The sequence below is a fragment of the Lissotriton vulgaris genome, chromosome 3_1, assembly GCF_964263255.1.
Source record: "Lissotriton vulgaris chromosome 3_1, aLisVul1.2, whole genome shotgun sequence".
NCBI lineage: Eukaryota > Metazoa > Chordata > Amphibia > Caudata > Salamandridae > Lissotriton > Lissotriton vulgaris.
In genome coordinates this window covers 2,112,987,183-2,113,015,101 of record NC_141689.1, presented here as the reverse complement: position 1 = coordinate 2,113,015,101, position 27,919 = coordinate 2,112,987,183, and the positions used below count along the sequence as shown (strand labels likewise).

General features: G+C 44.7%; 1 protein-coding gene across 1 annotated transcript in view; it reads right to left on the bottom strand.

Annotated features, from left to right (window-relative positions):
* The window catches only part of CORIN (corin, serine peptidase), a 1,855,778-nt gene that overhangs the window by 503,040 nt on the left and 1,324,819 nt on the right, over window positions 1-27,919 (bottom strand). Inside the window, exon 10 of the mRNA XM_086962682.1 lies at window positions 21,827-21,886. Coding sequence (XP_086818808.1) covers window positions 21,827-21,886 — 60 coding nt within the window. The remainder of the gene's footprint in view (window positions 1-21,826; window positions 21,887-27,919) is intronic.

Below are 27,919 nucleotides of genomic sequence, written 5' to 3'. Positions count from 1 at the left end.
TGAGAGGGTCATCTTCTCAAAATTACTAATTGCAGTGTGTATCCGTGCAACACTATTTATGCAGTCATAAAAATATTGGTTCATTACTCGCGCCACTAAATAGTGAGCGCGGAAACAACGAATATATTGCTTCAAAGGAATTTAAAAAAACCAAACTTAAACATTGATGTTCCTCGCTTGATCTTTCTACTTGTGCACATCGGTGGAGAATCGTTAATCATCTTTTAAAGACCTTAATTTCTTGGCTGCAGACATTCTTGGTCCTTTATCTATTTTGGTTGAGCATACTTCGGCAGAATTGTTAAAAGAGAATAATTAGTTTTCTGCGGCCCTATTGGGCTTTCAGTTAGGGTGACCAACTGGCATTGGTGGAAATTCAGGACGGTGAGTGTAAAAATTCAGGACATAGGGTCAATTTCCGGAAACAAATTCAGGACAGGAGGTCAAAATTCAGGACAAAACTTAAGGACAATAGGATGAGTTTTACAGACACATCAGAGATCGCGCAATAGTATATAAGTAAGCACAGCCATATCCAAACATATTCAATCCTTTGCAAACCTATCCATCATGTCTATCCATCATGTATCCTTCCATCTATCATTTCACTCATCCATCCCTTCATTCATCCTTTCACTCGTCCATCCATTATCTATCCATCCACCCTTTCACCCTGTCCATCTGTAATCATCCATCCACTCTTCTACCCATCCATCCATTCACTCATCCATCCAGCCATTTACCCTTTCACCCATCCTTTCACTTACTCATCTATCCACCCAGTCACTCATCCTTCCACCCATTCACCATTTCAGTCATCCATCGATCCTACCTTTCTCTCACCAACGACCCTTTTACTTAGCAATCCTTCCTTCCATATATCCACCCACCCACCCATCCATCTACTCATCCACTCATGAATCCATCCATTGACCCTATCACTCATCCATCCTTTCTCTCATCCATTTATACTTTCACTCCTTCACTCATCAATTCATCCTTTTGTCCATCTACCCTCCCATTCACTCACTCATCCATCCTTACATCCACCCTTTCACTCATCCGTCCATCCATTCACCCTTGCACTTCTGACTTCATCAATCCATCCATCATTTCACTCATCCATCCACCCACTCACTCACTCATCATCCACCTTTTCACTCATCCATCCTTTCACTCATCCATCCACCCTTTTACCCACCCAGCTACCCTTCCACCCATACATCCATCTATTTACCTTTTCTCTCTTCCATCCTTCCACTCACTCATCAATCCATCCATCCTCTCTCATTATCCATCTATTCAATGTTTCATTCATCCATTCACCCTTTCACTAATTCATCCAGCCATCCACCCATCTCTTCCCTTACTCACTCGCCCACCTTTTCATATTAATTTTGAGCTGAGCCTTTTTGAGAAGAAGCCCATCAAGAACTTCAACCTCGCTGCAGGAGCCATTCCAGGACTGGGACAGAAGCCACCCAGGGCGGAGACAGGATCCACCACAGGGGGACAGGAGCCATCACAGGAGGGGGGGGGGGGGGGGGGTGGAGGACATGAGCCACCACATGGGGGGACAGGATCCATCCCTGGGGGGGGGGGGCAGGAGCCATCACATGAGGGGGAACAGGATCCACCAGGGTGGGCACAGTGGTGGGCATGCAGTACTCTAGTATCATCTTGGTCTCTTCCAGGGTGGGGTAGGGCACACCACTCCCTCCTGGACAAGACAACGAGAAGACAGGCTCTCTTTCCAAAATGTTATTTTTGCCATTCCCCACTGTGATGTACAGTACTTAAAGGAGATACTCCAAGAGAACTGATTTAACGTATTGTCCTCCATACTTTGTTAATCAGTGTGGTTGCGATTGTGCCTTTTCTTTATTTTATTACATTATAGACTGCATGTTTGAAGAACCAAGGCTTGTTTACAATTTATTGACACTAATTAAGTTCTGTGAAGAGAACCACGTGCTGCTTCGGTGTAATCAGGGCCAGTTCTAGGATGTTTGGGCCCTGGGCAGAAAGGGAATGTGTGAGGCCCCTCTAAATTGCAGAGACGCATTCAGGGCTGTTTGCATCTGAATAGATGCCTCTGTTCCTGAAGCTGCAGCCCCTCCCACTCAGTCACCTTCAAGCACCTCTTAACAGCTCATCAAGGGCTGGAGGTGTGAGGGTTGCCGTACCGCTGTGCCTCTCCAATGCTGCTGGGTATCTGAGCTTTGGTACTGCATCGGAGTCTGTTACACCCGACCTCAACAGCATTGGAGTCAAGAAGGGAGGTGGGTGGAAGCTGTGCCGGCTTTAGGGTGGTGCGACCGGTTAAAATTACGGACAAATGGCGTCCGTTAAAGAATCCTTCACGGACAACGGACAGACGGCCGAAATTACGGACTGTCCGTGAAATTTATGGGCGGTTGGTCACCCTACTTTCAGTTTTTCTGTGGAAAGCCAAGGCAGATGAGGCGCAGATGGAGAGGAAAGAAGCTGTGATGAGAGTGTGAGATAAAGTGAGAGGACTGGTGGAAGCAGCACAGGAACCACTGCCCGAGAGGCACAGGGTGGGCGAGGCAGGACAATGTGAGGAGGGGTCCATGGATTGGACGGATCCCATAACTTGAGAAGCCAAAACGTAGGGGCCTCTGGTGTATCCCCAAATAGACAGTTTGGTGTTGCCTAGCAGACAATGCATTTAAACAGGTTTTGGCGGGAAACAGAAAGGCCGGACTGCGGAAGTGATCTACGTGATATGAAGGGAACATTGGTTAGAAAGACTGCTGGCATTTATGTAGTTATTCAACACTGTGCGTACGGATATACATGATAATAAACAATCTGCAAGGCTTTCAGATTCAAACTGTGGTTCTATTGTTTAATGAGACAATGAATACGACACTTAAAAGGGAAAAGTTTTTGCAGGGTTTAGGATCCAGTCTCTAGGAATCAATATTTTTATAGTTTTGAGGACAGTATTTGATTTATTTTTAATTTCTGCTTGAAATATTTGAAGAAACAAAGGAATGGTAACACATAATGGAAATACAGATCTTTGAATCAAATATTTGGATTAAGATGATCCGTGTGTAAGGTAATAAACCAATCTGCAGATCTTTCCTCCGCATGAATGTGCTAGAAGTTGATCACCTTACAAGAGAGAAATCTGAACAATGTTTCGCATGGAAAACCAGTACCTATATGGTATAATATGTACATTTGCATTAAAATAATATTTTTAATTTGGCCATATTCTGTTTGGTAAACGTGTTTGTCTCTAATATCGGCCATACTGACACTGACATCATTACCCTACAAGCTTTTGCCCCACCTCTGTAGATCTTAAACAACGGAAATTCCATGGAGTCCTTTTTGGTCGCTACTTGTATCCCTCTCCCACTTGCAAAGTCAAAGGTGTGCAAAACTCAATTGCCAAAAATTACTACCTTCCTAGATACTGGTCATGGCTATCCTTTACGTGGTACTGTACTATCGTTGCCAGATTCTCGTCTGAAAATAATATTGTGTCCAACATACTGTCTAGATTAATGACAGAAAATCTACACTTAGTGGTAAGATACTTGTGTTAGCAATTTTTAGGACATGGTAGTTGTGTCATACGTTATTTCTGTGTACAACTTTCTAACATACAAACTTCTAGGTTTAAAGTAGCCTAAATTTAACATTGAAATCCTCAGCTGCTGGCCACACTGGCAGCTGTGGCAGAGGAAGGATTCGAATTTAGACACAATAAATTATGTCCATATCACTTACTGTCAAATAACAGTGCTGGCTGCCTTGGCTGCTTATTTCCATACCATAACTGCTCAATTATAGTAGGAGTGATAGTATTGGTGAGCACTTCTCGATTTCGCTCAAAGTGAAAGAATATTCAGAGTGACTCTGCTGGCATGATACTGTACAATAAAGTTAGATTGATTGAACAAATAATCAAAAGTGGCATGCAGACATCCAGACTTCGAAAATGCCCTTTAGCTTTACTGCGTAAGATGAAAATGAAGCCTATCTAATTTCAGAAAGGAAAATGGCTTCTCACATATTCATTGGTATTAAATCACTAGCTGATAGTTTCCTGCTTGGGTTCTTTTCTCTATAGAAAGTAGTAGAATGTTGTAAGTCAAACTTTCACAGGTTGGAACGCCCGCCCCGCCTTCCAAGCCATCACAGGACCTATTTCAAATAGGTAAACTTACTCTTTTGGGTAAGTTTACGTTTGTTTAGGTATTCACACACTACGTGTTATTAGTAAGTTTATGACTGCGGAGACTCTGCAGTTGGGGCAGAGAATTCATCATTTAAAAATATATGACATTACTATCTATGTAGGTACATAGGGGCATATTATCAAGGGGGTTTATCTCCGCTTTTTTGGCTTTAAATGCCAAGAACGCGGAGATAAAATTATCTCCCTATTACCAAGCTGTCGCTAACACCAGTTAGTGACAGCTAATAGGAGATAGCGACCATCTTGGGCCCCGCTTTGCATTTCAGTGATATTTATCACTAATGACATGCAAAGTGGGCGTGCCAAGATGTTAGCTACTGGAAACAGTCACTAACATCGCTATCTCCTATTACCAACTTTTGGAGATATTCGCGCTAAGCGCGAATATCTCCAAAAGCTAACACCTGCCCTGAGCAGTTCTTAGCCATGTTATCCAATGGGAGGTGGATAACATGGCTAAGAGCATTTGCTCGATAATGCATGAATATCGCTGACTTTTCAGCGATATTCATGCATTGCGGCCATTTTTTATCGCATTTGCGATAAACCTTGCTAATAGCAAGGTTTATCTGCGATAAAAATCGCCGATGTGCGGCGATAATTTTCGTCTCTAAACAAGTTAGAGACAAAAATTATCGCTAGTTGCTGGTAATATGCCCCAGAATTCTATGTCAGGACCAGATGAGAAGATTATACATATCTTTCTTCACTTTATAAAGCAACTACCTTACCAAGAAAACCATTAGGGAAAGAGAGAAAACATTGTAACCAATAATCAGTCTGTTCATGTAATATAGTGCATTAACACTGTTTATGCCTCCTTCCTTTTTTGTTTTTTTACGGAATTTTATATAGCGTGAACTTGACCCGATAGTATTGGGTATCAGAGCACTTTACACCAGCACCAGTTGCTTTTTATGAGGACACATTCATTTTTTTGTTATGCAGGGGGGGATTATGTGATTTATCCTGAATCACAGGATGTGGAGTCGACCCCGAGGCTCGAATCTTGGTTTCCCAGCTCCAAGGTCGGCAGTCTAGCCGTAAGACCAATTAGAGACAAGACCTTGTGCGGCTGTAAAGATGCCGCCTCCCATCGCAGTCTTGACCATTTGTGGATGCCCCGTTCACCTTGGAAGCCTCTACACCCTGTCTGGGGTCTATAATAAGAGCACTAATGATGGTAAAATGCTTAGTGCATGGCGGCTACCACATCCGTGGGGTCAGATATGTAAAATGCAACCCCATATGCACCAGAATTACTGTGCAAGTTCTGATTGCGGCTTTTTGACAAACCTGATATTAGTGGTTTTGGACTTGTTTTTCAGTTGGGTCGAGACTTCTATTTTGCAGGCAGTTGTGTCCACTCAGGGCTCATAGGCCCTTTTAAACCTGGGGCGGTTAGCAAATGGGCGGCAGCGGAGGAAGACGCCTTAAGAGAAGAAGAAGCCAAGGGTGCGCGTAAAATTCCCATCTCCATGGAATGGGCCATGCTCCTCCACAGCTTCCGACAGTCCACGCAGGTGGGAGACCAGCCTGACCCTTCCCCTTCCCCCGCCCGAGAAGACCGGTAGCCTTTACCTGATGTGAGCCACCCCAGGGTCGAACCCCGATAACTCCCCGCGTCTTGAGCGGCCTCTCGTACGTCCGGCCACCTGACCCCCACCCCGCTAGCCGAGATACAGCGACCCCCCCTGCCAATCCTCCCCCCCTTGTCCCCCCCCCCCCACTTCGGACAGTGGGGCGCGTAGCCCTGTGGGGTTCCCCCCCCCCCTTTTTTTCCTCACCCCCCCCCCCCCTCTACACCCTGCTGCCGATATCTCCCTGTTTGGACCCTGCTAGCGCCTACATGCTTCCCTCCCACAGTTCCGTTACCCCTCTGTTCACTGGTAACACTATTATATGCACAGTACAGACCCAGATCCTGCGCCGTTGTGGCAAGCAAGCGCCCGCCTGTCCTTATTCACCGCCCCCACGGCGGTACCGTTCCATCGCTTCCCAGCTTGCAGGCGCCCTCACACGATTATAATGCACTGATTAACCGAAGTCATGTTTATGTGTACCAGTTCTATTAAATGAGAAAATGTTGCACACATAGCTGTTCGTGGCTGAATGTTGAGGCCACGTCGGCGGAATGTTTACTCTGCACTGATATACCCTTTTTTCTGCAACAATAAAAACATATTTAAATAAAAAAATAGGCCCTTTTAAACCTGCTTTTTGGAGTTCTGGATAAGAGGCCTGTTGCAGCTTAATATTCACCTGTCAAGCCTCCCGGCACCTCAGGGACCGGCCCAGGCAATGTACCCTCTGTATATATTATAAGGTGCCATTGTCTTGAGGCCTCAGCTCTTTATAGCAGCTAGGTTGCCTGGCGTCACAGGGATTCCTAACATGCAAGAATCACAAGCTGAATATATGGAGGAGGAATCTGCCTCTTTACTGCCTTTGGATGATGAGTTTTGAGAGGCAGGCGATGTCTCAATACATCAAGCTGTGTCCCGTCCTTGGCACCCTTAGAAGAGAAAATTGAAATGTTGGCACAGGCTACCAAAAATCGACCCTGCGCCAAGCACCCTGCAGACCAGGGAGTATATAAAGATGCTTTTGAGCACCTCGAGAAAGACTTTCTGCAAACTCAGCCACAGATATCAGTGCCTGATTTGTTTGGTCTGTCTTCACCCTCCCCCAGCCCCACGGGGGAAAGATTCACAAGGCGGATCCGATGGTGACCTGGTCCTTTCAGGCCATGGCGCCCCTCTTCAAACGAGGCTCCCCCTTCCTCTTTCCACTCCTACCACTTCCCTAGATACCTTGGTGGCGGACATGCTTGATCCAGATGATCTGCTTCATTCTAGGTCTTCTGCGTACTCTCTGAGTGAGAAAGCAGCTGCACACGGGGCAGGTAGGCTGTGCAAGCCCCTAGACAAGCAAGTCAGGGCTGGCCTGCGGACGGAGTGCCCTCGGCCGTCTCCGGAGAGCAAGGTGGCTCCCAATCCTGAGGTAGACGAGCGCACAGCTATCTTCTTTGTCAAAATATATTAGGGACCCCAGGCAGGGCATAGACTGCTCCTGGCGGTCATGCCAGGACAAACTATTGGATATTATGGTGTTGATTACGAAAATCTTAAACATGGCAATCTTAAACATGGCTGAAGAAGCCAAGCAGCCTGGGCCCTCATATCTCCGAAAATCCTGTCTGGATGGGTCCAGAGAGTGGTCATACTGTTTGGCAATGCAAACTGTGCGCTTTCAGTAGAAAGGCAGCGTTCCCTCTTAATTAAGGTGGACTCAAGGCTAGGGGACCTGGAAGCTTCAGAAGCTGGCCCCACCATGGTAGGGGTTTGTTCGGGGACCCCTTTATAAAGGAATTAGGCAATTTGTTTGCCACATTCAAATCTCTAGATAAGGCACATGCCTCTGTCAAAAAGATCTTTTCCCCAAAGATTTATGTGGGGGCTGGACGGAGCAGGGTGTGCTCCTTCGGCCGTTTTGTTACCAATGCTTCCTAAAAAGGGCAAGGCTCCCGCCAGGGGCAAGATGAGGACTTTGGGAAGTTTGGCAACTTTTACCCCTCCCGACTTTTCCACCATTCCTATGGGGCAGGTGTGGTAGATGGAGCCACGCCCAAGGATCTGCCAAATGTAAGGACTCTCCTTTCTTCCCAATTAAAAGTGGGCGGGCGAAGGTTATGTCTAATGGTTGGGTCCTACAGACAATCTAATGTTTTCGGTTGGAGTTCCTGCGAACTCCCATCCAGGTTTTCAAACCCCGTCTTCGGCCTTTACCAAAAGTCAAGCTTCCCTTGTTGACCTAGAGGTAACGGAACTGGCGAAGAAAGGGGTGATTGTGCATGCAACTCAAGAATTCAGTGAATGGCTGGAATACTGCCATTTCAATATGGAAGGGATTCATCTTCTGCGGAACCTTCTACGCACGGGGATTTATTGGTTCACTTGGACTTCATAGATGGTAATCTGATGGTCCCTATCTTCCAGCCTCACTGCAAATTTCTGCAGTTTCTTTGGGTTCATCAGTCTTCGAATTTCAGACCCTACCCTTTGGTCTGCCATCCACCCCTGGCTGTTTCACCAAGGTACTCAAACTAGTTGTGGAGATTCCCTGTGCCAGGGGCATATTTTCAATCATTTACCTCGATGATATTCTGCTGATAGATCAATGCCCACATATGCGGTCAGTTCAGCTCCAGATGATGGTGGATTTGCTGGAATGTCTGAGATTCATGATAAACGAACGGAAATCCCTGTTAGTCCCTTCTCAGCAAACAACTTTTTGGGGTATCATCATTAACTCTCTAGACTCTACTCTGAGTCTATCCTCCAAGAAGATGGGAAAATTTGTTGCAAACTCAGGAAGACCATGGTCAGGTTTCACATGTTCCCCAGACAATTGGCCCAATTGGTGGGACTGTTATCACCCCTCATTCAAGCAATCTTCCCAGGCCCTCTTCATGACAGGGCTCTACAGTGATTGAAGGCACATCAGCTTTGGGAAGGCTTGACTTATTCAGTGATGATACCACTATCGGAGGATGCCAAAGAAGAAATGAGATGGTGGTTGATTCACATGGAAGCCTGGAACGGGAGGGCCATCTTAGGTTCCAGTCTGGAAATTGTGATTGAATCGAATACCAGCAAAACCGGCTGTGAACCACCTGTGGCGGTGCGTCCACAGGAGGAAAGTGGTCGTTCGAAGACCAGTGAAGTACATCAAGTACAGTGCTTGGAGAGTCCATGATTTAAGATGCAAGCGGAGCTGGCAAAAGAGTTTTGGCACTAATGCCTAGAGCGCAAGATCTCAGTGACGGTGGAGTACCTTCCGGGGAAGTCCATCGAAGTCGCTGACTGCCATTGCTGCCAACTTCAAGATCTCAGTGAATGGCAACTCCAATCAGAGATGTTCCAGATACTTCAGAGGATATAAGGGCAGTTGTTGGTCGATCTTGTTGCCTCTCAACTTTTGGACTTGGCCCTTTTGCAGGGTCATCCCAGAACTTTCTGCCTTCCTCCTGTATTGTTTCTGACCTGTTTTTGTTGGTTTTATGACTCTGGGCACTTTACCACTGCTGATCAATGCTAAAGTGCATATGCTCTCTGTAAATTAATGTTATGGATTAGAGACTCCATGATTGGCATATTTGATTTACTTGTCAGACCCTAGTATAGCGCACTGTGTGTGCCCAGGGCCTGTAAAGCAAATGCTGGTAGTGGGCTGCATCATTGATTGTGCCACCCACAGAAGCAGATTGTAAAATGTGTCACTGCAGAGCCTGTGTGCAGTCTGAGACTGCCATGTCGACTTGACAAGTTCACCCACTTGCCAGTCCCCAAATCTTCCCTTTTCTGCATGTTAGTCACCCCTAAGGTATGCCAAAGGTACCCCTGTGGGCAGGGTGCATTGTCTGTGAAAGGTAGGACATGCCCTGATGTGTGTGGCATGACCTGATAGTGAAATGCTGCTAATTTTGTTTTTCACTATTGCAAGGCTATCTGTTCCCATAGGCCTGAATGGGGAGTTTGTTTATAGCATCTTATAAACATAACTGACCCTGGGAATACAATAGGAAAATAAAGATTAGTATGTCTGAACTCAGAATGTTAAAATGCATCTTATAGCGAGGGTGATGTTTACATTTTGTGTTTGAAAATACCAGTTAGAAAGTGGGTATTTTCTTGCCTAACCATCCAGTGTGCCTCTGCTAGGTTTGTGTTTTGCATGTCTGGCTTTTGGATGACAGGAGCTGGAGAAGGGCTGTAGCTCCAGAAGTCTGATGAGTCAGGGCTGGGTTGAATGGGCCTGGGTTGCCTTTAACAATGCTGTATCCACCTCCTGCCAGGAAGCTGCACCAATGAGGACAAAATTGGTTTTGGCTGGGTAGGGTACAGACACTCTCTGCCTTCAGAGAATAAAATATTTGAGTGTATGAAAAGTAGGGTCCAGACCCCAGACTTTTAGATCACTTCTGGGAAATCAAGAGGAAACATTTGCCAAGGAGAAGAGCCAGAGAAGTTGAGGAGGAATACAGCCCATGTGCTGTTTGCTGGCTGTCTGGGGTTGGCCTGCAGTGGCTGCTTGCTGCCAAGGAAAGGAGAAGAAAGACTTTGCTGTTTTGCTTTGTCACCTGCTTGAAGAAAAGATCTTCTTCAAGGGCTTTAAATTGAGATTGGAACTACTGTTTCAGCTGCTACAGAAGGAAATTGCTACACCGACGCCGGAGAGCGAAGCTGTAACCTGCACCGAAGCTGTGAGCCCTGCTCCGACTTGCGACGTAGGCCTGACGCCTGCTGCCATGCCGCATTGACTCCGAAGCGGACTTCATCATCGCAGAGCCGATCCTCGACGTGGGTGATCCCCGAATCCATGGATATCGCGCCATCGTAAGGAACAGTGGTTTGGGCGCCATCGTCACATCATCTCCCCGACGCAGTAAGGAACCGTCGTCTCGCCTCCCCTGCGCTGCAGTAAGGAACAGAGGCTGCACCTCCCCTGGGGTCGTAAGGAGCAAATGCCGCACAGCGCCAACGAAGCCGCACCTCCCCTACGCAGTGAACTGTCTTTGCTTTCATCAATTCCAAGGTACTGTTTACTGATTGACTACGGGCCCGTCGCTGCGCACCTTGAGATTTATGGAGTTCTTTGTTGCTACAAGCTTTATTTTTCCGAATAACCTATTTATGAGGATATCTTGATACCAGTAATGTGGATTTTTGTCGTTTGGTCTTGTTTTGGTTTAGATAAGGATTATTTATTTTCCTAAACTTCTGTGGTGTTCATTTGTAGTGTTTTCACTGTATTACTGTATGAGTTCACAAATGCTTTACACACTGCCTCTGAGATAAGCCTATCTGCTCGTGCAAAGCTACCAAGGGGGTGAGCAGGGGTTATTTTAGGAGTGTATCCCCCTTACCCTGACTAGAAGCAAGGGCCCCTATTTGGACAAAGGTACCTACCTCTGCCAACTAGAGAACCCCATTTCTAACACGCCTCGACTGCTAATTGGATCAGTTCTTCAGTTGGAAGCTGGACTCGTAAGGGGCAGCGTGACTGTAATGGAGAAGAGGGGTACACGTTTTCCATGTTCACGATGTTGATGTAAATGGCCATGTAAATCCATGGCAGAAGGCGAATCTGGTGGTGATCACTCCGCTTTGGAGATCGCAAGTTTGATTTCCAGAGATGGTGAAACTTTCTTGGGATTTTTCTGAACAGTCTGCACCAGAGACAAGACATTCTGTGCAACCTGCTGGGGAATCCTCATTATCTAGTCCTAGAGGGTAAATTGACACTCATAGTATGGATGATTAGAGGTGCAGGTGTAAAGTCCGAGGATTTTGAGAAATCGATTAAAGTCTTTGGCCAAGGCTTGGGTGGGTGGCACCATCAGGAGTTGTTCCTATCTTTAATTTATTTCCTCTTTGGTTAAAGAAGGTATGGCTTACATGTCAAGTAAATACTTTCTGCTAAATCATTTTGGCAGGTCATTTGCCTATAGAAGGTTTTCAGGTAAGTGAGCCCCCATTGTTTAGGACTGTTGGTGCCTCCTGTGCCTAGATACTCTACCCTGTGGGACATTAATACTATCCTCAACTTGTTTCTGTCTTGGTCAAGCAATAAACTCCTCTCTAGGAAGCAGTTATCGGGTAAGTTGGCTATGCTGTTGTGTTTGCTCTCTTGCAAGCAGGTTTTGAATGTACAAGCCCTGGATAACACAGGTAGGGAATGTACCCCTTAAGGGGTTACCTTTCATATCTTACGATGAATTTGATGAGAGGTGATATGACTTCTAAGGCTTTTTCTTTAGGAGCTCGCCTCAAGAACATTTGTATATGGCTGATTCGTCGTCACATTCCACTTTTAAGACATTCTACTTTAAACTGGCAGTAGATATTACTACCCTGGTGGTGAACAAGTTTTGAAAGAGCATAATCCTCGCCTCCGGTCCTGACATGTCGTAACAGAAAGTGTCAATTCTATTAATGACGAAGAGGCAAGGATTATTCCAACCTGTATCAAGGCTGATTGTTCCCTACCTGGTGTTTTTGCATCAGTGGGAATTCCGGAGTTTGTTGGGTACAAGTATATTTAAGTTGATGAAGATGTTATATTGTTAATAATAAAGTATATTGTATTGTTTTATGTACATGGGGTATTGTATATCATTCATGATAATGTTTCATGCCAATAGAGAACTGGTGTTGTATTTCAAGTGGCAGATGTCTTAGTAATGCTTGTGGAAAGGTATTACAAGATTAAAGCTGCCGTATGAAATAACTTGAAGAAAGATGAGCATAATCCTTGCTTCTGCACTGGGGCGGCTGGCAAAACACGTGGGTGTGGGGGTGCGCGGGTCAGCATGGTTGGCTCGAGTGATGCTTTAAAGAATATATATATACATTAAAATAAAACGTACCTTGCCGCCACCGCTGCTGGGTCCTGCGTCTTCTCTCCTGCTGCCTGAGTCTGACTCCAGGTCGGAACAGGAAGCAGACAGCCAGACTTCCACCCCTAAGCCAATTACAACGCTCCAATGGAGCATTGAGATTGGTCTGAGCGCTGTGACACAGCACTCAGCCATGGGCTGTAGGGGTGAGCATGATCTCCATGAAGGCTGTAATGCAGCCAGCATTGAGAACGGGGGAGTGCGCATGACTGTTTTGTGCGGCCCGAGAGGGCCGACCAAACAGTCATTGCACACAGTAGTGTCTACCACTCCTCCCCTGCAGCTTCACCCCGCCCCCTCATGCCCTGCCACAGATGGAGGAAAAAATAAAATGATAATAACATTCTGTTTTTATAATTTAATTTTTTCCTTTCTTTGCTGCTCCTGGCAGTGGGGCAATGCTCCTCCTCCTTAGCGGAGCAGCCGCCACTGCTTCTGTGTCCTTAATAGAACTGAAACTTTGTGTAACAACAGCTAGGAACTTTTATATTCTCCACCAGACTGCAGAGTCTTTGCAGTTGTAAAGTTACTATTAACCCGTAGTGTAAAGTTACTATTAACCAGTAGTGTGTGACTCACAAAACAAGAGTAAATTTATAAAAAAGCGTAAGTTTACCTTTGTGAATCAGGCACACAGCCACCCAAGGCGCCAGGTACATAAGACCGTTAAAGTAACTTCCAATCTATAGGATTGTGCACCGAATAAGGCTGTCTGGTAAACTACTTCTTGAAGCACAATGTAATTTGAGAGTAGAATTGCCACCTTACTCTATTTTACTACTTCACCAGGAAACTAAAAGCCTGTGTTAGAAGGATAGTCATGAAGCTGAACTTGTAGAAGTACTCATAAGCGCAGTTGCAGATTTTTGAAATTGAGTTTATTTGCAAAACATTTCAGTAGTACACCTGAAGGTAGTGCCTGAAGGTAGTGCCACTTTTCACGCACATGCCTGATAAAGTCATGCAACTTTTTTAATGCTAGTATTTCTCTGGTGAGGATTTGTATGCATAGCACAGTTCAACAGTGCTGGAAAACTGTGCTTCTGTGCAACTGAACATTTTGTTGCCTCCATAGTGGAAAATATGTTCCCCATGAAGGTAACTCTTTAGCCAAAGCTCTATGACAATTGGGATTTCCCCTTCTCAGCCTGGAAAGGGAACACATATGTAGCCATGTTCAGGGTGTGAAAGGATCGTAGGGAAGTGTGTGAATGGCCACAAACGCACATGTTAATGGGGGTTTACAAACCTTCAAGTCATAACATGCCTAAGCTGTGGACCATTCAGCACTTTCATGGGTAACATTACGCTTTTAACACAGAACAAAATAGATGTAGCAGTGCTAGGTATTCTTTTGTGAATACTATACATTCGTAACTCAGCCGTTTGAGCCGGCAAAGTTGATATACGAGGAAAAAGGCTTTATGAAACAGTACCTATGCTTCAAGTTAGTGATTTTTGTTACAAATCATTGTTACTGAGAGCTACATTAGGGTAGGAGCATACAACACTTTTTTAAACTGGGGCACATCAATTGTGCAGTGATAAACATATATCCTAACTGCTTCTTGCGTTGTAAGTGGAGGATCCTATCGTCAAGGGCCTGGGCATAGACGTCCAGTAAGTGAGGGAAAAGAATACCAGTGTATGCCTTGTAGAAGTCCCCGGTGAGGCCATCAAGAGAGTCAATCACCAGGACGATTTCCTCAGCAGTGAAGGGTTCGCTCAAAAATGAGCACTGCCCCAGATGAGCCAGATCATATTTTCTCAAAGTAGGTCAAGCGCCGTGTCGGCAGAGTTAAGCGTGAAGTGCAAAGATTTTTGTAGTACGCCACCAATTCACGTATGATGTCTCCATTAGCAGTACCTGGGTGTCATCATCCAGATAGAGTGCAGTAATGCATTTGGGACCTGACTGGGAAGCAGGAGGCGGGCTAAAGTACAGCCGGGAAGTTCACCCTTGACATATTTATGAGCCATGAAGTGTTTACCGAGGTAAGTGGTCTCCCTGTCTGCAAGGTCCTAGGTTTCTGTAAGGAGGACTGACCGTCTACATAGGGAAGAGGAGTTAGAATGGGGAGAGTTTGCCCAGTTACTTTCAGCAAGTTCTGCCTCTATATGTGCCAGACTATTGCGGATGTAGCTAATCTTGCCCGCTTGTATTGAAAAGCAGATGCCACATATATATGTCTTAAAGGCATCCCATAAGATGGCTTGACTGCCAACAGGGCCCGAGTTGATCTCAAAATATTCAAGGAGGGAGTCACGAAATTCCGAACCAATAAGCATATTTAATAAAGCAGCAGTAGGGAAGAACCAGTGTCATTCCCAGCCTCCAGTTTAGGGGAGGGCAAGGACTAGTTTTACTGGAGCATGGTTGGATCATGTGTATGGCAAAACATGGACATCTTTGAGGCAAAGGTCAGCACTCTCGGCTACATACCAGTAGTCCAGCCGCGTCCACACTCTGTTAGGGGCCAATGTATTGGGGTGATGAAGACGCCAAGCATCTTTGAGAATATGTGTATCAATAATATCTCAGAGAACGTGCAGCGCACCAGGTTTACTACCAGAGCATGCACTGGTGGTGTCCACCAAGGGGACATCACTTAAATTAAGATCCCCACCCAGCAATAAGACGTCTGTGTCAATTTGACCAAGGAGGGCCGACAACTCCTGAAAGAACGAGGGATCGTCCACATTAGAGGTATAATCATTCAGTAAAAGAACCAGCCACCAAAGCAACGTTCCGGACATAATGCCTGTGCTTGTCTGTGATAGTGGTATGATGGCTGAAGGGAGGACTTCTATCCAGGAGTAAGCAGACCCCGTGGGAATACTGCTGTAACTGGCAAAATATCTAGGGGATTCCCAAGACGCTGTAAAAGTGTAAGAGGATTGTGGAGGGAGGTGCGTTTCCTGTAGGACCATCACCTTAACACAATGTTGATTGAGATATGACAATACCTGCTTACCCTTTCAGGGATTGTTAAGGCTGTGGATATTCCACAAAAGGAACATGAGTTTCACAGGCAGTCTGTCACCCCTCATTATCAATGTAAAGGTCATGTATGTCAAGTTGTATGCTTGTAGCCATGAATGATCTCATCCAACAGATGTCCATTGGCATCTAGGATTTCAAAAACTTAAAGAAACATTGGAAATTCTCTAGACAATTGTCAAGAATGGCCTCGAAAAGAATAACTGTGTATATATGTATATATTGATTGTATAGATTTGTATCTCTCACTGTACATATATAGGAAATCTCTCACCACTTGAGCACTATTCACCATTGTCACCTTTGTTGCACAAAAATTCACCATGACAGTCTTTTGGTATTCATGAAATAACTGAATGACTTTAATTCATATAAATATGAAAATGCAATGAATAAGACCTCGAGTCATTGATTTTGAGGTTCTGAATTGTGTTGTCATAAGAGGGGGTTCTTCTGATACAGTAAGAATATTCTATAAATCACTCTTGGTTTTCACCCGACAGAACCATTTGTTTTATTAACCATTAATTACCCAGGTTCTGAGGGACACAGGGTTACCCCTTTTTCTTTAAATGATGTATGACATCACAACGCATGCTTTTACCACGCATGCTTTTACATCGCAACTTTTACAACGCATGCCTTTACAGCGCATAGTGTTGAGGGGTGCTGGATAGTGAATAGTTTAATTTACTATTCCAACTCCAGTCCCCGTGGAAAGTAGGGAAGGTGTTGAATAGTAAATTAAATCTATTCCCTATCCTAGAGCGCCCCCCAGTGCAATGCGTTGTAATGGTTTGCGTTGTGAAAGTTGCCATGTAAAAACACTGCGTGGTAAAAGTTGTGTTGTAAAGGATGTTTCCTGAAACGTGAAGGTCTGGAGGGGATCGCTCCGGGGTATTGCAGGATGAAGAAGTTTTAGTAGGGCCCAGTTGTTTGCAAGAGAGTACCTCTGCCAGGTATCAAAGAATCAGGCTATACCATCCACTACCACCTGGAGCCTAGCTGGATACAACATGCTTTACTTGAGTCAATGCTTGCAGAGTTGAGCTTTTGCATCGTTGAACTTCCACCTTATTTCTTAGGTGGCAAGTGTAAAGTCAGGATAAATAGAGATCGTTGTGCCTTGCTACCGCCATGGACCATGTTAATGGGCTAGGCGAATTATAGTGTCACAGTGTCTGTAATTCAGCAGGCGGGCGACAATAGGGCGAGGGGAGGTGCCCGAAGGCCACCGGGGATCAAACAGTCTGTGGGCCCCTTTGACAACAAATGTGGACGTGATATTCTGGGAACTAAAGATTTTGGTGAGCTCGTTTTCAACAAAATGGTCAGGGAACCCCATGTTTATAGACTACGCCAGGTCTACTATGAGAATGTTGTTTTGGCGTGGGCGCACTTCAAGGTCCTCATTCCTAATAGCCAATGTTTTCAGGATATGCTCCGTCCTCTCCAGCTGTTGGGTCAGGGAAGTTACATTTTATCCAGGCCGGAGACAAGTTCCACCGTCGAGATGAGTGCCATGGCACTCTAGGCTTTCACTCATATGGTCCAGCTGCACAGCCAAGGTGTTGAAGCTGGTGTCAATGCCATGGAAGCTTAGCCCAGCCCTCTGCCATGATAGCCGCAGTGACCTCCTGGGGGTCTGGGAGCTAAGCTGCGCCGTGCCCATCCTCTGCATCTAATAGGGAGTAAGACCTCCCTGCTGCCCTGGCCTGGTCAAAGTTTTGTTTGCACTGTTTGTGTTCCCCACAACTCACGACCAAAGGATTCCCGGTGCACCACAAGGAAAATGGCAGTGTATCTCATGAGTGGACCGAATGGGAGGAATGTGATGATAATGAGGCAGAGGCCAGTAGGTTAGAGGCTGCAGTCAGGCCCAATATACTTCAAGGCCAATGGGCGGGAGCGAGGGCTCACAGGCACAGGTACCTGAAGGATCAAGCGGTACCACAGTATGGGGAATAGCCCCAATTCGACCTGGCCAAAGTAAAAGCAATGAATGTGAGGAAGTGGCATATAACAAACAGTCTCAACTCCTGGGGACAGTAAGTTAATTGGGAGGCAGAGGGCCACGCAGCGTGGTCTGGAGCAAGGGGGGGGAAGACTGCAGGATGAGACTATGGTAAACATTCAGTGTGGATCGTCTATAGCGTGGCAGCATCATGGAGAGGTGAGGATGGCTCCAAGGGGAACCTGCAGGGCATTGAAGGAGAGCCTAAAACGTACTCGCATGTTGCTACCCCTATAGGCACCGTTGACAGAGGTAAGTAGGAGTCTCCATCCTCCTCGCAGGGCCACCGAAGGAGGTATAACCAGGGGAGACCTCCACAGCCGTGTGCCCCAACAGAGCTCAGGGACCCCGGCAGTTGCAACAACACAAGTCCGTAGCACCGACAACACGTGGCATCCAAGCCTCACACATCGCAACGTTCACAGATGAGGGGGAAGCGGCACAGCCCAGTGCTGGATCATGTGGGACACCAAGTAAGGTGGAAGGAGAGACAGTATGTGTAGCTTCTCTCCAGTAGGGTCCTAATAAGGCTACGTGGTCCGATGTTCCAATGCCTGCAGGCACAACCAGATCTAAGGCAGGCATGTTAGGCAGGCAGAAGAACCGGTGGGGTAAGGTGGAGGGGAGCACTGATCCAGAAGAGAGCGAAGGAGAGGCTGTGGGGGTGTAGGGGGAGGGCCCAGAGAGGCTTGTTAGCTTCGACCTCAGGAGTACCCACAGCACTTTCTCTGCGGGGTCTCTAAACTGCTCCCTTCCGTCCTGCAATTTCCATATAGTAAGGCAACAGCGGGCCGCAGCCGGTCTATCTTGGCCATCCAGGGGCTGGGGGCACAGACTTGCAACCGTTGGAGGTTAATAGAACATGCTGGAGTGAAGTAACCCTCAGGATCAGGGCTATCCGCCATTACGGTTGATGGCATGGCCACTCACCCCTTAAAGACATCCATAACTGTTTCCCCCTCTTGCTCCTTTGCTTTTGAATCTATCTGAAGGCAACTTATATTCTGCTGCTCATTGGGTGGTTGTGTCGGTCTTGACTTGGACTCTGTGTCTCTAATACTCTTCCAGCACTAGCCTGGTTGCTTCTACCCTTGCTATCATTATCTCCTTTCAAGTCGTTGCATTGTGGTGTTTTGTCACACACCAGCAGGTGAGGAGACAACTTCAGTAGAAATAAATCAGCTAAAATCAAGTCATATACTCCTGGCAAACTTCAACCATATTTGCAAGATTCACTTTCAACTCAAGCAAGAAAGAAAATTCTGTATTTGCGCCTCCTGGCCCTAAAGATTTTGGATTTTAACCCAAAATGGGCACGAACTGACAGTACCATCTCCTGCCGGTTATGCAACTACCACAGAGAATCTTGGCTTCACCTTTTATGCTGCTGTTCAAAGCTGGCCAGCGATCGTCATCGTCTGCTGCGCCCGGCCCTAAGGAATTTGGGCTTCAGAACTTGCAGAGAGGCCTCAGACTGGTGCTTCTCAGAAACCACAACTTGTTTACTTGCCAGGGTTGGCAAGTTTATCCATCAAGTTAGAATTGCACTTGATTTACATCAAAAGGCCACAGAACTCAGGGGTCCTGTCATTCTGCAATGAACATTATCTGGTGCCCTAACCCTGTTAGTCGTCATCTAATTTAGGGATTTCTTTCAAGGCCACTGGAATCACTGGAATCACAAATCCAACTTGGGGCCGGACAGGGAGCTCGTTAAGAATTTATCTTATTGACAATTAGCATTATGGAGAGAACAACCCTGTTGGACTCTTATACAACTATTTGATCCTTGGAAGAGCAAAGATGCGAAACAGTGCTAACTCATCATTTTCATTAAAAAAAAATCTTTTAATTGAAGTTTTAACGGACACAAAGTAGTAAATAGAGCCTGCCCAGCCACAGTGCTATTTTAAAGCTGAACATTGGGTTTTTACTGGGGGAAGGGTACCTTGGTTGGGGGGTGTTGTTTATGTGTTTTATACTGTAAAGATTTTAAGTAATCGCACAGTTAATAAAGTTACTTACACTGGTGCAGCAGGTGCACTGGCACCAGGGTCCAGAGTCCTAAGGGACCCTCTGAGCCCTTATCATTGCTATATTTTATAATTCAAACAGCAGCAAGAAGGCCAATTTCCTTCCTTGCATTAGAGCCCATGGCACACTGGCTATGCTACTGGCCTTGTGTCATTCCGCGCTGCTAGGTATTCTGAGCATTTTTACTATTTTGCAGCTTTCGCCTAACCTGCTCTCTCTAATTCCTTTCTTCTTCCAAGCAATGTCTGCTTTTGGGCCTGGACTACTATAAAGTCAGCTTTCACCATGCCTATTTTTTTTTATCTTTGATATGGGTTTATGCTGGCCTGCTATCCTTGGCCTTTCTGCCACACATTACTGTGGGGAGCATCTGGACTGGAGTGGACAACATAGTTCAGAGTATCTCCCTGTTACCTTGCACTGATTGGCCTTACTTTTCCAAATAACTGAAAACTAATACCCCTTACCCTGTCCATTATCACTGTCCCCAGCCTGCACTATCCTTTTTAGTTGGGTAGGAGAACAACTGCTTTGTACTGTGCAGGCATTGCCTATGCTTTTTCTCAATGGGTATTATAGAATGCACAGCACCAATGTTTGCCACCTCTTAAGTAATATACTAAATTCCCCTCAAGGCATAAAACTGGGTCCAAACGCACATTATTCTCTAGGTCCATTTTCTGTAATTAACCCCTTCGTGAATTAGTCAAATTGATTCAACAGAAATAAACCAAAATTTCAAATCCCAGAATATTTTAGGAAGTCAAATGAAATGGCAGAACTTTAAACTTTACGCTGAGTTTAAATTAAATCTCATTTTGGCCTATGGAAATTAATCTACACATCGAGCGTTCAACCTGAGGTATTGTCTCAATTAACGGAATGAGATCCATATTGTTAGATTAGAAAATGGGAGTTTCACAAAGTATCAAAATAAAGTAAAACAATATAAAGTAATATTAGCAAGGTTTGAGCCAAATATCATGCTATGTTATCATCGCTAAACTAAAAAATAAAGGGGCATATTACCAACAACTAGCGATAATTATCGCTATGTTGGTTTAGCGGTGATATTTTTATCGCCGAGCTGCGGCGATTTTTATCGCTTAAGAACCTTGCTATTATCAAGGTTTACCTCCTAAGCGATAAAAATAGGCCGATATGCATGAATATCGCTGAAAAGTCAGCGATATTCATGCATTACCGAGCTAATGCTCTTAGCCATGTTATCCACCTACCATTGGATAACATGGCTAAGAACTGCTCAGGGGCAGGTGTTAGCTTTTGGAGATATTCGCGCTTAGCGCGAATATCTCCAAAAGTTGGTAATAGGAGATAGCGATGTTAGCGACTGTTTCCAGTCGCTAACATCTTGGCACGCCCACTTTGCATGTCATTAGTGATAAATATCACAGACATGCAAAGCGGGGCCCAAGATGGTCGCTATCTCCTACTAGCTGTCGCTAACTGGTGTTAGCGACAGCTAGGTAATAGGGAGATAATTTTATCTCCGCTTTCTTGGCTTTTAAAGCCAAAAAAGCGGAGATAAACCCCCTTGATAAGATGCCCCAAAATTCTTGCTGGCTCCCTATTTTTCCGCTTTGTGTCTTTTTCTGTTGAGAAAAAAATCAGAAAGGAACCAGAAAGATACAGGCAATGTAAAGACCTTTAAATATCTTCCTTGATATCCAAATTTAAATTAGAAGGTAGACCAACTTTGATTCCCGCACAGACATCGACAAACTGAACAAGTTTTCATATTAGAGATGTGGACTCTCTGGCTGGTACATAGTTTCAAAGCAAGTGACAAGGATCTCCTCGAATTTCAGGTTCTCAGATTTGTTTTTGGCTGGCCGTGGTTGAATGAATGTTGTGTAGAGATGTGCAGATCTTAACATATCCAAGGATTAACATGCATATTATCTGGGTGACCTACCTTCTTTCATTTGGCTTAAAGTCTGCCTTCAAAATCTACCAAAACTCATCTGTACAGATTATGAAATGCACATAGACTACAATTCAGTGAATGTCAAATATGCCTTTAATGTGATCAATGCAACTGAAAATCCGACTTACTGCTGTTGGTTCTGATGTTGGGCATCGCACAGACGGGACTGCTTCCACATTGTGTCGGACCTGTATGCAAGAAAGAAGCCATTAATTATATGAAATAACAGCCATTTTATAGACATATCCATGACCCTGAGTGGATATACATGCATAGTGCTGAATGCTAATCCATAAATGGGGAGGTACCAGATGATGTGACTTGCATAGAATATTGCTTTACAACAGGTTTTATTTACAATAGGACAAGGAGCAATGACATGAAGCTAGACGAGAGGATAGGGACTGAAAATTACTCAAATACATACTTACTCATCCACAGCCTTGTGAATGGAAGACTAAAAACATCTAAAATGGATACAAGGGAATTGTCAGTTATGGTAGATGAGAGAAAATCCATAGATCACGTATGGAATGCGGACATACCTGAATTTCATAACCTGGACTGCACTTCTAACTGCACCAACTACCAGGGCCGGACTGGGAAAGCACACCAGCCCTGGCAAATACGTCAGACTGGCCAAGGGGAGGGGGTTGCAGGTGGGAACTCTGCTGCTGCGCTTTTGTTACAGGGGGCTGATTTTGAAGCCCTGTAACAAAAACAGCCCTCACCAGTCCAAAACTGGCCCCCATCCTTCTGGCCCACCGGGAAAATGCCCGGTGCCCACTACAGCCAGTCTGGCCCTGCCAACTACTCTCAGATATGAATCCTCTATCAAGAATCATATTTTCTCACTAAAGTAGTCAGCGACTACTTTCCCTTGGCAGTCACTCTAAATACTATTCTTGTTCACCACACATCCTAAACTATGTTCCTTCAGATTTCTTTCCACAGAAAATATAAAACAACAAAGGCCAGTAGCCAGTAACATGCTAAGAGATACTATCTTGGGTTAGTGATCCAGCTGCTCAAACAACCAGCCACTATTTCATGCAGCCCGGAGGGTGGTTGCACAGTTGATGAGACACGCGACCACCGTGTGATTCAGGGGGTAATTCTTGCCTGGTATTTATACTGTTTTTTACTGCCTTAAAACCTAACATTTTAATATAAAATCTTGATACTGATATTTTTGAAAGTCACCTGTAGAGTATGTATTGCGCCTCATAGAGTGCTCACACTTCACGAATCACTTTAAAAATCTATGCTGCGTTCTGAGCTTAAGTGCTGGTGGGGAGGGGATCGATCACACTGAGAGATGCCATCTTGGGTTAGGGCTCCAGCTGCTCAAACCACCAGCCAGTATTTAATAAAGCCCGGATGCGGTTACGCAGTTGAGGCGACACACGTCCAACATATGTTCAAGCTGGTAATTATCGCCTGGTATTTTACTACCTTAAAAACGAACATTTTAACATAAAAGCTTTAAAAAATAAGTTACCTGTACTGTATGTATTGCCCATGTTGTAGCGCTGTCCCTGCACAAGCACTTTAAAAATCTGCGCTGCATTCTGAACCTAAGTGGTGGTGGTGGGGAGGGATCGAGCATGCTGAGAGAAGCCTTCTTGGATTGGGAGTCTAGCTGCTCAAACAACACGCCGCTATTTCATGAGGCCTGGAGCGCTGTTGTGATGCTCATGCCCCGAATGCGTGTCAATGGCAAGCCCCTCTACCCCCGAATGGGTCCAGGAACCCTACTCCCAGTCACCCAAATAAGATCACATTCTCTGCTCAGCAACTGGTTGCACTAAAGGGGTTTATAACAGAAAATGTCTCCATTCGATTAATCTTACGAAGGGAAACCTAATGTGCAAAGACTGTGCCTTCACTCCCTCAGCTGTACCCTCACCCAAGAGCACCAGTTCCCCAAAGCCCAGCTGGAAAACGTTTCTAAAAAATGGTAGTTCTCTACGACGCCATCAGTTGGACATTTTGTCGCTCCTGGAGGGCAAAAAACTAGACATGCTTTTTCTGACTAAAACCTGGCCCTGTCTCCCTATTAACTATAGAACATTCAGAGACAAAGATGACAGAAAGAGTGGACAGCTTGTGATCATACTAAAAACTGATTTCTCATGTCTGAGTGAACCCCCACAAACACTCAAATGTGAAAGTATGACATTTGCCATTTCTCTGTCTTCTACATTCACTTTCTCAGGAGTGCTCATCTACCGCCCATCTGGCCCTGCAGGCCAATTCACCCAGACCCTTCCAGAGGTCCTGGCCAACTTGGCAGTTTGGAAACTCCATCTGAGGTGTTGAGAGATCTCAACCTACATTTCGATGAGACCCCCGACACCCATTCTGCTGGTCTCCTGAAAGCGGCACTTTCTGGATCCCATTTTACTAACTATACCCACTTACAGGTCTTGGACCTTTTACCCATTATCTGGTTCGACCATTTCATGATTAATATGTACCTCGTCACCCCTGGCACACCTGGATCCCCTAAACTGGCATTATTTATGCCCACAGTTTCCGGGACGATAAGAGTTACGTATTTTTACGGCGCTTTTGCTCACCAAGACGCTGGCTGCGTCCATTGTTTCAAATGTGAGTTTTTACTTTCCCATGCCGCATTCACTTTTAGCACACTTTGGTGCAGCATTCTCCCATGTGGGAATTCTTAAGTTTTAAAAGCACTTTTGTATTAGCAAACCACAGCAAGTCTTCCACACTTGTTATGTCCCCAAAAAATTAAATGAAAGTAAAAGGAGGAAGAAAAGCAGCGCGCATCATTAGGGAAATGTACTACATTAGCGCCTCCAAAAAACCTCCCAAAAACACAACAAGGTTCACCTAAAAGCAAGAATCGCTTAACCCCTTCCCTTGGGGGGTAATTACCCCACGGTGCGGGGGTGAGCGCAGTGCCGCCGTGCTCGTGACGAGACCAGCTCGTCATCAGTCATGGTGGAGCTGTGCTCATGACTAGCTGGTCTCGTCACGACTCAGCCCACTGATTAATTCGCCCTCACAGGCGGGGAATCATTCGCACGTGGACGGAGCGCAGCCGTTATGACGAGACCAGCTCGTCATGAGCACAGCTCCACCGTGACTCATGACGAGCTGGTCTCGTCACGAGCACCAAAGAGGCTAAAAGGCATTATTTATTTTCAACAAACTTGACAATTTACAATACCCTAAAAACAAACTAAGGAACAAACAAACAGCACAGCGCAACCCACAGCACTTTGTTATCCAGTGCGTGCCTTCTTCAATTTTTATTGCGCTTCCATGCTCCATGCTTTTATGCTACCACATAAGACGTTGTTTTTATTAGTACATGCCTTTGAGTAACTTTTTGCGGCATTCACTTTTTAGCCTGCAGGGTTTTGTTTACATGTGTGGCTTTTGAAATCTTCGTAACGCTTTGTAATACTTCCGTTTTAGCTACAACACTCATTTAAATGTGCCTTATGGTACAATTATAACTAGTCTTTTTTTATACCTTCGCCTAAACAGCATCATAATGCCCCGTAACTATATAAGTTTTATACTTCATGCAAACACTATAACTGTTAAAGCAGGAGAAAACATACAAACGACACATTTGTTTTATTTTATTAGTAGCTTTTTATGTATAGTTCGTATTGCATTTTTTAAAACAAACACAAATATGCATCATGAATATGCAGTTTGTGCAACAATGAATGCACAATAAAAAAATGTGTGTTTACGTACGCACAATATGTACATAACCATACATGCCAACATTTTAGGACAGGGATGTAGGAGATATAAAATAAATAATCGGGAGAATGAAAATTCCCCATTGACTACTATTATAGAAAATGCAATTTCAGGTGATAGACAGCTAAAAGAGAGCCATTTTTGGCTTGGAAATTCGGTAGTCTCCAGCCGGGATCGGGTCTATTGGCATGTATGCATAACATGCATACGTGCCATATTGAGGCCTATCTCCCGTTCTACCTCTAACAATATGCTGACTTAAAGTTAATTAACTACCACAGTCGCACGACAACATCATATTATATTTTACAAATTATCAGTGCAATTAGCATTATAATGCAAACACAACCATAGAGCTCACATTATATTTACAAAGGCAATAACTCAAACGCTAACAAATGCGAGACCTATTGCATTGCAAATGCTTCTTTAATTAGCTTGTATTCCTTTAATAAACTGGTGCTGCTATTAAAAAAAAAGATTTCCCATTTGAGAAACCAACATGGGGAGAAGGTAGACATGATGGTAAATGATCAATGTGTGATCGTAAATCATTGATACATATTCCCTACTAAACCACAGGTATATATGGAGACGTCCCTTCCTAATTGCCCTATCAGTCGCTAAAACTATTTTGCAATTGGAAAGGACTTTTCCAACTTGCAAAATAAGTTCAATACACTTTGCGGTCACAAACCCTGTGATTTTTAGCAAATAACAAGGTTTAAAGTCGCAAAACAGTTCTGTTCTTCTGACCCATACACATCATTTTAAGAAATGGTCAAGGATTCTTTCTTTAGCATGAAGTGGATTAATGAGTCTGCTGCAGAACTGTACACCCTGCTGTGCCAGATTTACATTGAGATGGAGAAAGACAAGTGCGTAACTCCTTTAATCAGTACCCTTCAGCTAAAAACACAATAATACCGGTCATTACGACGTCAGAATCGACTAAGCTTACAATAGCAAGGCACTATACATACCACACTATTGATAAGCTTCACTTTGAATTGGCCAGCATTTTTCACTGACAAGCTTTGTTAGTTATTTTATCACATTTTTTTAGTGTGATTTTGTTCATTATTTTCGAACCGCTCAGCAAGATCACTAATGATCTGAAATACTGTATTGATGAATTTTAGAAGACTTTAACATGCATGCAGGCCAAGTCATTTGTTTGGTACCTACCTGATTGGCCCTGATGAAGAACTATTTGAAATTACCCTAAAGTGGGTTGAAATGTCCACGCCCGGCCCCGTATGTGTTGACTCTTATTAATATATGCGACCAATGAACTTCTACTGAACATTTTGCATCAGTGTTCTAAGAAAATGATAAGGCTGCGGCGCCAGCATTGTTTGTTATTACTCATCAGCGCACTTTTCGTTCACTTTTGTCCTTATCACGGTTCTGTTTTCTGGAGCACCTACGTCATGTATCACTTCATCACTTAATTGCATAAAGAAAATTAAAATGAACTGTTCCTGTTTTTCTCAAATTCGTTTCTTGTTTTTGCTTAGGAAGCACAGGCTAAAAGCTTCCTCTGAGGGAACTATTGTACTTGTTATAGAATTAAACACCCAGGTTCCCATGAGTACCATGTTGTCTAATGGTTATTTGGAAATCCCACTGGGAGGTGTTACACTTCCATTGAGAGCGATAGGCTCTCATGGTCTGTGCTGGATATCAGTCTTGCAATTCAAGCCTTAAACAATGGTCACAAGGGCTCAGAAGCTAAGTGACTGAGTTTGAATGCCAGCGACATAACTCAGCTTTCTTCACATGAGTTGGAGCTGGACACCAATAAAATAAAAGGATTTCTGTGTAGTAACTTATATCCCCATATCCTGAACATTTGAGCTGGTGTCTGGAATGCTAAGACTGAATCATGTCTTAGAATGTTTGAGTGTGTTGTGGGGTGAAAGCTAGGAGAGAAGGAGTGGGATGAAGAATAGAGCCCTACAGGACCCACCCGCTGTTGCTGTAACGTAAGAGCACCTATCTGAATAGCTACTGACTCGTCTATGAAGACCCTTCCTTCCAGTTCAACATTATAAAATGAACCACTGGGTAAAAAATGAAAAAATATATTAGACGCAGTAGAGTAAGACCTTCAGATAGTAAATAGACCGTAAAATGGAAGCTGAAGGTGCAAACAGCCAATAGATCAACTGAGAGACCAACATGTTCCTGCATGGAAATGCAGAATGTCTCCGGCAAAGTCTCAAGGGAAAGGCTGAAAAGTTCAGGAGCAAAAGAAGCCTAGGGCTGAAGGAGATTGACCCAAAGCCTTTTTTTTTGTACAGAGAGGGTACGTTGAATATAGTGCGTTGGCCATAAAAGACTCAAGCGCCGTTGCACATTAAACCTACAATCTGGCTGTCTCAGTTAGATTGGCTGCATTTACACACACCTTGCTGTACTGTTTATGAACACTTCGCTTGCAGTGAAAAAACGAAAGCAGATCAGAT